General features: G+C 30.9%; 1 protein-coding gene across 1 annotated transcript in view; it reads left to right on the top strand.

The window, feature by feature from the left end:
* LOC115881237 (probable phosphorylase b kinase regulatory subunit alpha) overlaps positions 1–1,073 on the top strand; it is a 67,489-nt gene extending 66,416 nt beyond the window's left edge. Inside the window, exon 19 of the mRNA XM_030898654.1 lies at positions 550–1,073. Coding sequence (XP_030754514.1) covers positions 550–777 — 228 coding nt within the window. The 3' untranslated portion in view covers positions 778–1,073. The remainder of the gene's footprint in view (positions 1–549) is intronic.
* The last annotated feature ends 12,052 nt before the right edge of the window (positions 1,074–13,125 follow it).

Below are 13,125 nucleotides of genomic sequence, written 5' to 3'. Positions count from 1 at the left end.
TCTGTCACAAAGCTCTATCTTATGAACCGTTATAGCTAGACAGTTGAAATTTTTACAGATAATGTATCTATGTTGCCGCTATAAGAACAAATACTAAAAACAGGATTAAATAAACGTTTATAAATAAAAATGTACTTTCACTAAACATTATCTTTTAAGTAAGAATTTTACATAGAATCTTTCAAGTCCTCGGTGGCCGCGTGGTTAAAGCGTTAGGACTTTACGCTGCTATAACGTTGGAGCTGTAGTAAGGCAGGTTCGAATCCTAGTCAAGGCGACTTTTTTTAATAGTTTTTTTTTAATTTTTTCATATTTATTTTTACTTTTTACATATTTATTATTGATTAATACAATTTTTAGTAATGTGTTTCTTCATTTTTTTTAAATTACTTATGCGCGCATTCAAAATTTCAGCTAAATCGGAAAAAAGTTTATAATAATATAGTGTCTAATGTTGTATAGATAATGAATGGTACGAAACCCTTCGTGCGCGAGTCCGACTCGCACTTGACCAATTTTTTATTAATATTTTATTTTTAATTGTTTCAGATAAAATGTGATGGAGATGCTACATTGTGCTGTGCCAAACCAAGAGAACATCGCGAAACAACCAATACCGGCGGATTACTGTGCGGAGGTGCGGCATACATATGTCAACATTTCTATGACAGCGCCCCTAGCGGAGCTTTTGGTACGATGACATACATCACTAGAGCAATCGCTCTCTACCTAGATTGTGTGCCTAAAAGTGGGGAGTTAGAATGTAGCATTAGTTAGGGTAAATGTTAAGATCAAATGTATACTAAGTAGTGTTCATTAATTTAAGAAAAACAGTAGTTAAACTTTGGATTGTTACAAAAATAATATATACAAAATAGTTTCCTAATTTTACAGAGATGTTTTTCCATTTCATATATAGAGTTAGAACAAAAATATTGTTATCTTATTTACACATGCCTATATTATTTATAAATTGTTTGTTTAATTACAATATGATTTATATTTCATATTGTAGTTGATTATAGTTATTTTTGTTTTTGTTTGCAATGAGTAATAAATCTATATTGATTGGAGTTTTTTTAACTCTGTGCCGAATTTTCCAGAGTCTATCTGGTGAGACAGTGTACAGCATGAGCAAGAGAGGGACTTGGGTAGGTATTTATGTGAATAACTATGTGGAAGGAGAATCACTATAAGTCGGGGAGAGGAAAATGCAACGGTGTTGATTACATCATAATAATGCGCTATTTAATTTATGAGTTTGAGAAAATTCTTGCTCTTCTCCTTTTGTCCAATACATTGACGAGATATTTTTTCCAAATAGTAGATATCGAGATATGAATTTTTCTTTCTAATAATAAACGAAAAAATAGAAAACTGAAAGAAGCTCATACTTGGAGAGAATTTTGGTTTGGTTGTAACAGATAATAAAAATCGGTTGTTTGGTTATCTTAGTTTACTATACAGGGTGGTCCGGACTGTATTCCGGAAACTTCGGCAGCATATTCTGCAGATAAAAATAAGTAAAAGTTCCTATAAATGTATGTCCTAAAATGCTTAGTTTCGGAGATACAGGGTGTAGAAGTTTCATTTTTATTTCGATTTTTTCCAAATAATTTCTGAAGTAACATCAATATTTGGATGAAAATTGGTGTCTGGAAGTTTTGACATGAGAAATTTGATTTTGATATCAATATGACTCCTATTTTTAGGGGGCGCCACCTACATGTGTTTTAACTGTTTTGAAGAGTAATAACTTTCGTCCGTACTTGTATAAAACAACTGAATGAAAAAATATACATTTCCATGAAATTTTACATAAAAAAGATCTCTTGGTAAAAATCGCTACGGGTAATGGTTCTCGAGATATTTGGAATCGAAATTATCAATACCTGTCGTCATTGACATAAGTTAAACATGTTGAAAATAAACATATCCGTAATTTTTTACGTAAAAAATATTTCTTGGTAATAAATTGACTGAAATGATAAATTCGTGAACTTTTTTCAAACAGAAAGTTCAACAGAAACTATTTTATCATCATTTTTTCAAAGAAAAATTTATGATTAATTTAAAAAAAAGTTTACAAATTTATCATTTCAGTCAATTTATTACCAAGAAATATTTTTTACGTAAAAAATTACGGATATGTATATTTTTTCACCCAGTGGTTTTATACAGGTACGAAAAGTTATTACTAGTTAAAACACATGTAGCTGGCGCCCCTACAAATACGAGTCATATTGACTTCAAAATCAAATTTCTCATGTCAAAAAACTCCTAGACATCAATTTCCATCTAAATATTGACGTTACTTCAGAAATTATTTGGAAAAAAATCGAAATAAAAATGAAACTTCTACACCTTGTATCTCCGAAACTACGCACTTTAGGACATACATTTATACGAACTTTTTTACTTATTTTTATCTGCAGAATATGTTGCCGAAGTTTCCGGAATACAGTTCGGACCACCTTGTATACACATGCCATCCATGTATGATGTCGACAAACGACACTCTAAAAATCACAGATTTGAATAATATAATTTTGAGATAAAATAACAGATTATAACTATCATATATTCTTGAGGTGGATAGATTATAGTCCAGTGAGTATGAAATAAGAAACCCTTTATGAAAAGTTACCCAATTAAATTTGGTAGAAAAAATGTAGTTATTTGTTTAATTCGTTTATTACTTCGTTATTTTTAGCGTTTCATCACTTCAAGCTATCCAAGTGTTTTGTAGAATATAGATTGTGTAGAATATAGATGGTTAATCATCGCAACCTTAAAGATCTATTGTGTCTCCCTTTCTTGAGTTATAACTCATCATACAGTGTATAACTCATCATACACGGGGATCTTCCTGTTGTAGTGAAGACAGGGTATTTCCCATTCTTCTCTGACAACAGATGTTCATCCTTCGAGGAGTAGATGACATCTATCTCCTACGAGGGAATACACTCTTCCATGGTTGTGGTTTGGCCCTCTGTGTCCTGCCAGACGAGGAACTTATATGTATATATCTGGAGGATCTGTCTCCATTTTCTCCACCTCTTTAACTTGGTCTCTCCTTAGACCTGATACCGGTGTATAGAGGATATATTTCATTCTCTATTGCTTCTTTGCATTTGAGGTTAATTGTGAGGACCTGACCAAAGCTAGGTCCCTCCTTGCCTCCCGCTGTTGGACGGCTTTTCATCCGGCTGTTTCTCTCTTTGCCGATGCCGGAGCAAAGGTGAAACGTTCTCGCTCTCTCTCTTGCCATTTGGTGGAGATGCGCCATGCTGTTTCTTGGTTCTTTTACTTCCCTTATTTTTCGAGAAGCGTTTTTTATTTTGCTTTCTGTGGAGCAGTCGGAGGTATCTCCGTACTCCTGCTTCGCTAAGCAGACTCCCATAGCAGACTAATATGCTGTTAGTCGTTAGTTAATATATTATACATTATTGATTATGCTTGATAACAGTGTATTTATGATTCATAATAATCATCAGATCAATGTTATTGTTTATAATAAAGGGCGCCTTGTGCCCTTTATTTTATGAGTGTCAAAAAAGGGCAACGAAATGCTTTTTTGAAAATAAATTTTATTGAGGTGAGAGCGTCCGTTTGACTATTTTGCTCGTTTGGCATGATACAAAGAAAACAAGGTATGATATTGCGCAAGTTCGTCACTACGTCACAGGTGATATTGGCATTAGTGATGGGAAAAACCAATTAATTTCAATAATCGAGTACTCTTTTAAAACTTCTTTAATTTTAAGGCCCATTAGTATTTTTCAAAGTAGAAACAATACATTTATTAATAAGGTTGTTTGCGTTTAATTTTTTTGCCTTGGGTAACGAGTTACAGAGTCGGTTAAAGTGTTTCAATAATTATGATCTTCAAACATCCTCCACACACTTAAATACTTTTGTTTTGTTTTCCTTTACTGCCATCTGGCATATTATGTCTCTAACTAAATCATAAAAATAATATTTTTACTATAATTATCCCAATTTAGGATAAAACGCAACTTAGACGCCATATTATTATAGTTTTGTATTTCTGTGAATTAGGATTTTAAACAACGTTGCAGTTTGTACTAAATTAGGCTGCTAGCCAACGTAGGTATCCAACGTCGTTTCGACCCAAAAATTATTCTCCAAACTAGTGCAGACTAGGGTTGGCACGAGGTTGTGCCGACGTTGCGCTCCGACGTTTGGTCGCGTGACACAACGTTGTCCCGACGTCCAAATGCTGCTTGGGCGTTGTGTCACACGACCAAACGTCGGGACGCAACGTCGGCACAACTTCGTGCCAACCCTAGTCTGCACTAGTTTGGAGAATAATTTTTGGGTCGAAACGACGTTGGATACCGACGTTGGCTAGTAGCCTAATTTAGTACAAATTGCAACGTTGTTTAAAATCCTAATTCACAGAAATACAAAACTATAATAATATGGCGTCTAAGTCGCGTTTTATCCTAAATTGGGATAATTATAGTAAAAATATTATTTTTATGATTTAGTTAGAGACATATCCCATACAGCACATCAAATCACATTTACGATGTGTTTACATTATTAGATGTAGACACAGGGTGACACAATTCCCCCGATGTAAATATGCTAAGTTTACACATTGTAGTTCAACAGGTATGCACAAAGGTTAAACGTCCGCCTCACAATGTAGCCACAATATAGCATTTACGTATACACAAAGTAAGGGATACACAGTGTGCCGTAGGATACACAGTGCTTGTGTATTACGTTTAAACTATGTTTACACATTGCGGTTGTGACTACCGCGTGTATACGTATGTATTTTGCTTCGTATATACATCTTGTGCTAGATAAAACTACTTCTTATGAACGAATTTAGGAAATAATACAAGTTTTGATGCCTAACTTTTAGTTCTTTTTAAGAAATATTTATTCAATACCATACCAATTATATCTTTTTAGAACGAAAATTAGGAAGGCAAAACTTTGTATTTTTCAAAAGTATCTCGATCGTAAGTTCAAGAGAAGTAGCCTTAAAATTGTTCCATTTTTTTTGTATTAAATGTACCATTTTTCTTCCATAAAATGGATTAAGTGGTTAAAAAATAAAATTCTTATATTTCTTTATATCATGGAACGCAATAGCGCAAATAACACAATAATGATAATTATTTACACTGCAGAAACCAGAAGTAAGAAAACACTGTAAAAGAACATAATTTGTATCAAAATGTATTAAAAATATAAGTACCTAGTATAACAACATACTAAAATAGTTAACACTGGTATATCGCCACGATTTGGTGGACCTCGTTTAGTCATTTTTTTCTCCTCTTTTCCCTCCAAGCAGTTGGTTTATTAGCATACTTATTCATCGAGCACTCTGTTGGACTTTGTTGTATTTTATTTCCAGATTAACAATCTCACCCTTAAATTTTATATGAAACTGATTATTGAATATTAAACATATCTGTATATTGATCCATCAATAACTTACCGAATATCAGTGTAAGAAGTTCTTTGAAGTGTTTAAATCTTTCTTTCTCTGATCCATTTAGATTTTTATTATTTCCAAATTAAAAAACATTATTTTGCAGAACTAACTCAGCTAACCTCTTTATCATTATACGAGAATATTTGGAGTTTTCATTCATTGGAGTCAAAATTTGGTAAATTAGGTATCGAGTAAGGGAAGAGTCGCTGCTATAATATTAATAATACTCTTAGGAAGGTGTAACAAGGTAATTAAACACTTGTGCTTACCTTAAAATCTCTTTTAAACTACACACAAACAGAACATTTATATAGAGCTTCCGAATGATAAAACAATAATGGCTGCTAACAAATACCACTCCTAGAAAGGAGAAAGGAGAGAGGACACATAAGATACACTTGGTCGGTGTGTCTACGCTGAGGCTATCCGCGTGTGCGCACACCTTCATTTCATGCTAGAATGTAGACACAACAGTACACTATTACAAAGTGTCTATATAGATATTTATATTATGTGTATACGTCACATGTTTACAAGGTGTGTACTATAGGCACAAGTATGATACGAAGTATCACACATACATATGACTTATACATTGTATGTCTCATGTACCGACGTCAGATTTCATCATTTTAATAATTATTTGTTACGTTACAAAAAACTCTTTAGAATCTTGAGTGCATACGGTATACAACTAGTAAACACTGTATCACACAATTCTATCAATATAAACCTGCGTGTATCTCATATGTATATGTTAGAACTAGATGAACACTTAGGTTCACTTTAACATATTTTGTTTCTCATGTGTCTCCCTTGTAGAAACGTAATTTCATTTGGACGTGCTGTATGGGTATTTTCTTGATTTTCTAGCGGCTCTTCTCCAGAAATGTATGATGTTAGCAACAGAAATGGATTTCTGGCAACATCCTCTATGTTGATAATATTTATAACGGAATATATATATTTCATTTAATAAAGATTATTTCTGGGTACATTCGTCAATGAAAAATTAGAAATATCTATGAATTCTGTAGAAGCAGACGTACTGGTTTCTGATAATATATATATTTATGACTTAGATAATATCTATTTTTTAGAATTAGTAGATAGCATTTCAAATTATCCTTGCTTGTTTCTAAGTTAACTAATGGCTTTTGTTTTTAGATTAACTTAATCTGTTTTAATCTACCGTATTTTTTTATAATAAATCTCTCTGGCTATAATTTTTTTATATTTTTTAGAAAATGATCCTGTATATGAGTCGCAAATATTCATTTTTGTGTGATAAAAGCATATCTGTTTATTGTATCAGATTGTTATATTTAGATCGAACTATTAATAATTGTTAGTGTTATAAATATACTTACTAACATCGTTAAAATAATACAATAAAGATATTTTCGTACATTATTATTTAGTAGAATTAGAATATACGGGGTGAGTTTCTATGTTCTCTATGGGTATCTCGGAAACTGCTGGAGATAGAGAGTCGGTTAAATAGGAAAAGAATTACAGTTTTGTGGGGTCATAAATATGCGCCTTTAAGATTTTTGAAAATGTTCATGGCTTACTAGATATTTCGAAAAACACAAATTTTGGCTATTTTAAAACTACTCCCTCATTCCGTTATAATCTATTTTAGACAAAAAGTTTTCAGATAAAAGTAGATAATCACATCCCTATAATGAGTTTGTATTCTCCGATTTTTTCTAAAGCCTGTTATTTTGACATGACAAACATATATTTTTTTAAATGCAAACCATAGTTGGCTTTGATTTCATAAAAAGCGCCATTTTTTAGGCTTTTCAGCGATATAAGCTATAGGGGGGGGGATCATAATGAAAGTCATGTTGGAACCACTGTATTAATGCGCGAGTATCTAAATTTAACTTTTATAACATGTCTTGAAAACCGTTATCTAAAAAGGTAAGTAACGTTCATCGATCTTAACGTATTCTCAAAAATGTATGGCAAGGAAAAGTTGAACCAATAATTCTACACGCTTTTCTTCATTTGAAAAATTCATATTTAAAATTTTTGTTTATTTTAATGTACAGTTTGGATATGACAGCTTCATATTTCTGAGAGCAACGACGATTGAACTTGTTTCCATGGCTACCTAAGTGAAATTGTTTAAAAATGATAAGAATTGGCTATAACTCTCGTAATTTTTCGAAAATTTTGTTGGTTTGGAGTTTTTTGTGAAGTCATAGCCACTATGGTTTTCATTAAAAAAAGCATATATGTTTGTGTCATATGTCAAAAATGACAGGCTTTAGAAAAAATCGGAGAACATAATCGCATTAAGGATGTGTTTATCTTGTGAAGTGGAACTTGTTTTTTTTCGAAATATCTACTAAGCCATATCAACTTTTTCAAAAATCTAAAAGGCGCATATTTATGACTCTCTATCTTCAGTAGTTTCCGAGATACGCATAGAGAACATCGTAGGAAACTCACCCTGTATATACAAAACAGATATATGATTCATGTAAACAAATTTATCCTCTATGAGCTTTTTCTAGAGAACACAAAACTTTATTATAGCTTTATCAGGATACATTATACATATCTATAAAAATGCAGCAGCACAAAAGAGAATGTTTTTTTAATGTTTCATTAATTTATTTATTTTTATAAGACATATTTTTTTCCGTCAATTTTATTACTAAATTAATTAAGATATTATTTATATTTAATAGCAATACCTACTATTTCAATAAATAATTGGTTATTACAGAAAGCGCCTCTTTTGAAGTGAAAAAAGCCTAAAACTGACTCTTTTGTCCTATCAGATCCAAATGGTCAATGTAAGGGATCGTCCATAGTGCACCGGCTTCTCGCTTTCCGGTGGTCGGCTTATCTCGCGGTAGGTCTTATCGCTTTATGAACCTGCGGCATTGAAGCAGGTAGTGGCCGTTTACAACCGCTTGTAGGAAGCTATCCCGTGGGGATCTATTATATCTTTTTATTAGCTGATGATAATGTTCATATTAAACTGACACAAAAAGAGCACTACTTGCCTTCATGAAATTAATCGGTCTCATTTTGAATTTGGTAAATAATATACGTTGTGTCCTCACCTATTAACTCACAGCTCACCATCAAAAATTTTACGAATATTTCCGCATGGAGAAGGAAACGTTAGTATTGTAGTGTAACAAGCCAAATTCGTCAACAAAGTTGAAGAGGTAATATTTTGACCAACTGTATAACAAACAATTTAAATGAAAGAAAGGAACCTACGTTGTGTTAAATATTTTTTTATTGTGATTACCTCGGATGCGCCTCGACAGAAGGAATATTTTGGGAAATTTGAGGAGAATAGATTATGTAAATAAAACTCTAAATTTGTAAATAGCCCTACTTATTTTATTAAATGAAATGAAAGGAGTGCCGTACTCTGCCTGGAATTCACATGTAAAAGGGCACGGCAGAGAAAACCATGATCACTATTCCAGAGAATCTAACTATGCTGTTCTGAACTTAAATAAAAGAGAAATAATAATATAGAAACTGTCCTCATACCTAGGTTTATAGTTTAATACATTCAAAACATGCCACATTTATATCTTTCAAAACTGAAGGGTTTTTTGTTAGTTTAACGGGTCCCCACCCGTAGGTACGAAGTCCCTTGTTGCGGAATCGACGCTAAAGTTGAAGGTTTGGTGCCAATATCTTTAGAAATTATATATATATATATATATATATATATATATATATATATATATATATATATATATATATATATATATATATATATATATATATATATATATATATATATATATATATATATATATATATATATATATATATATATATATATATATATATATCAGAATCTTTATAAATTGTTCTATGAATTATTCTATTTATTGTTTTTGTTTGCCCTTTTGCGAGCTAAGATATTCGCCCATGCACGGTGGAAAATGGTTAGTACACTCAACAAGGCCCTTATTCTCACAAACCACAAACATCGCCACGAAGGAACAGTAAACGATTTTATTTAGATTACTTTTAAACTGAAATTATTTACAGCATAAATAGATTCCATTAAATGCATACACATGTTATATATTGTCTTTGTCAGATCAAATGAATAATGAAAAAGCTTTAGAACAGAATTACAACAAGAAAACAAAATAATATGATTTAGTTAACATTAGTTAAATAATGAGAAAACTTTTACTTTACCTTTAATAACATTCTTTGTCACAGAACTCAAGAACCAAAATAAAATCAATGCGTCTCGAATGGTAGTCTAGAAGCTATTATCTAACAACTATCACTTCTGTTCGTCGCCTAATTTCCCTCTCTCTAGTTTGTGAATAATATTTTAAAAATCAATAATTTTGTTTATGTATACAGAGTGTTTTAAAAATGAATATTTTGAATTTAAATAAATATGTCTATTTTTAAATAGGCGGTTCATCTCAGTATATTTCCAACAAAAATTGAAAACCGTTTAAAAAAATGCAGGAATTTTCAAAATATATACCTAGATACAAGATGGTTATGATTAACATCGAATTTTTAATAATGTTATAAGTAAATAGCTGAATTGTGCCAAAACATGACCTTTATTGTAAGTTTAGAAATGAGCCGAACTGGGTACTGGGTAGATCAAGTTTGGGGGAGCGAGGGAGTTGAATTGGTTCCAAAAAGGGTAGCGATGATAGCAACAAAAAGAAACAATGATTCATTCCGATAAAAGCGGATAAAAGCTGTAATATTAAACTTGTGGGTCCACGTGGATATGTCCACTTATTGAGGAAACTACACCCTGTTAAAGCTAGCTGAGTTATTTTCATCCCAATCTTACTCGACCTTTATATTAATTCCCTTAAGACCTTAATATTAAGATGCCCATTTGTCTTTGACTAAAATTAATATAACATTTATTATAAGAAAAAATGTCTATACCTATGTGGCGGATTCATCTCTTCAAAAAAATCCTACTTCACAGCCACTTGCACTGTAAGAAAAACTAAAAAATAAAATAGTTCGTTTTTTTTAATTAAAAATAAGCTATTATTATTAGTGAAAATATAAATAAGTTTGTAAAAATCTGATAATTTTTGGGCTAAGGAATGTTTGCCCGGTTTTTTTATTACTATAAAATATGACAAAATTCAAATAAGCTCCAAAATGTGATAGCTGTAGATTCTATGTTTTAAATGAACTTTGAATCTTCAAAAAATATAAAATTTTACCCGAGTTATTAAACAATTTGTCCTATCAGTAAATGATACACGTGTGAAATCTCCGGAGCGTTAAGACTTGGAGAGAAAATTCAGGGATCTTCTAGGCGTAATATCTCGAAAACTCTACGTAAAAAATGATAAGGACCATTTTTGTAGGCGATTACCTAAGCTTCATTTTTTATTCCAAGAAAAATTTTGTAAATAGCATATTTTGGCAGATATTTGCGAAAAACTGATTTTTCGGCCATTCGGGGCCATTTTTTCGGCCAAAGCTGCCCGAGCACCTTTCCTTTGTGTGCACATACCTATCTCTTTCTAAATTCTTGCTGTTTATTTTGGCCGTTGAAAGTAAACTATTTACCTTTGAACTGAGTAAACACAATAAGATGACAAATATGATAATGACAAGACGTTTGCTAATTCAGGAAATGAAGGAACTTGAGGAACGGATAGATTCCCGAAATAGGATACATTCCATTCTCTATGCCATTAATATACTAATGTTGATAGTAACAGCTAAAACAATACTCAAGAAATATAATTAAATGTACAGTGTGTCTCAATATTCAGTGAACATAGAAATACTACGTATTTTTGGAATCAAATTAAATTAATTGAAAAAAAAATTACCTGCATACAAAAGTGCGTTAGAGGGCATCAAATTAAAAAGATATATATTTTTTAAGATATTTAACAACCGATAATCCGATTTGAATGATATTTCGGTGTCTATGTTTTGCTTGAACGCTTTAACATTTGTCTTTCCAAAAAAAAACAGAAATAGTACGAGAAGGGTGAAATAACCTCACCCCTTCATAAATTCTAGCAGAAATGTTTTGTAACTTCAACAGCGATGGATTTATTTTGTTAAAAAAGGGCCTTTCTAGTTAGTATAGTTTTTGAGATTTTTTTTCTGAACCTCTTTTTGACCTACAAAACATTTCTTATTGCCACGTCAAGCTTTAAAATCGAATAGGCGATATACCTAATATCTAGTTGGCGAATATGTGGAATGATATGTCAGTGGCATAAATTACTTTTGACAGCTAAAACGAAAGCGAGATTTGGTATGTTAGTATATGACATAAATTAGGATTGATTGACATATTCAATTGTTTTTGGTTACTTCCTGTTTCACCGGAAATGACCACAACTTTTGATTTTTAAATGGCACCCTCGGTATATTTTTATTTTATGCGATAGAAAATGACACTCAATTTGATAAAGGTTTATTACACTTAAACCTTACCGTTTTTGAAATATTTTCAATTTTGTGAAATTGCAGTCAAAATTTTAAGGCTTCATTTCTCCAAGGGTATCAAAGTTTTTAATACTAAATATTTACTGAAGTTTATTTATTGATCAGTTATTGTGTTGCAATAATAAAAGTTATACTACCTTATACAGAGTATCTAAAATTTTATTTTAAATAATTACTAGCTTTAAACGGCAATAACTTCTTTAATTTAAATGGAACACCCTGTATATTTTATGAGAATCAGATGCACAATTTAATTGTATATCAAATTGTATTATACCATTTTTTACCTATAGCTTCAAGTTTCCGCAGAAAATACATTTTCTTGTAATTTTAAATTCATTTATCAATATACCAACGGAATACTGACATTTTAGATTATTTTTAAAGATGTACCAAATTTTTAAAGAGTACAGATACTAATATTGTCGATATAATTTGTTTATTTCTTTAAAAAATAAAAAAAAAACTGTTTAAATATTTGTTAAAGAGGACCAATTAATATGATTCCAGTATTCAAACTACATTAATTGACTGTTTGCCTTGATTAATAAATAATTGCTCCAAAAACTAAAAAACTGAATTTTTTATGTGTATTAGACAGTGTGGTAAAATGTAACACCTTAAAAATGATATTTCATTTTTTGACAAATGCTTATTTGTAACAACAGAGACATTCATTTTTATAACTTAATATTATTATATTGATGTCTCATTCAAATCCACATTTATTTAGAATAATTTATTCACGAACATAATTAAGTATGTAATTAATTAGTATTTGGGCGGAAATAATGGTGGTATATTTAATTAATGGTAAACCCTTTTATGAAGATTTAAATAGTTTTCTTTTTGCATACAAATATTATCATTTTGTTAAAAACGATAATATTACTAGCCTGTACATCTTGTAAATTTGTTGCTTTAAAAACAATCTAAAATGTCAATATTCCATAGGTATATTGATAAATCAGGTCAAAATTATAAGAAAATGACAGACAATTAAATTATGCATCTGATTCTCCTAAAATATACAGGGCCGTTCCATTTATATTAAACAAGTTATTGCCGTCTGCTAGTAAATAAAATTTTAGACACTCTGTATAAGGTAGTATAATTTTTATTATTGCAACACAATAACTGATCGTTAAATAAACTTCAGTAAATATTTAGTA

Source organism: Sitophilus oryzae, unplaced genomic scaffold, assembly GCF_002938485.1.
Source record: "Sitophilus oryzae breed Bouriz unplaced genomic scaffold, Soryzae_2.0 scaffold_170_pilon_pilon, whole genome shotgun sequence".
NCBI lineage: Eukaryota > Metazoa > Arthropoda > Insecta > Coleoptera > Curculionidae > Sitophilus > Sitophilus oryzae.
Note: the sequence above shows the minus strand (reverse complement) of the source record. Positions and strands in the feature narration are given on the sequence as shown.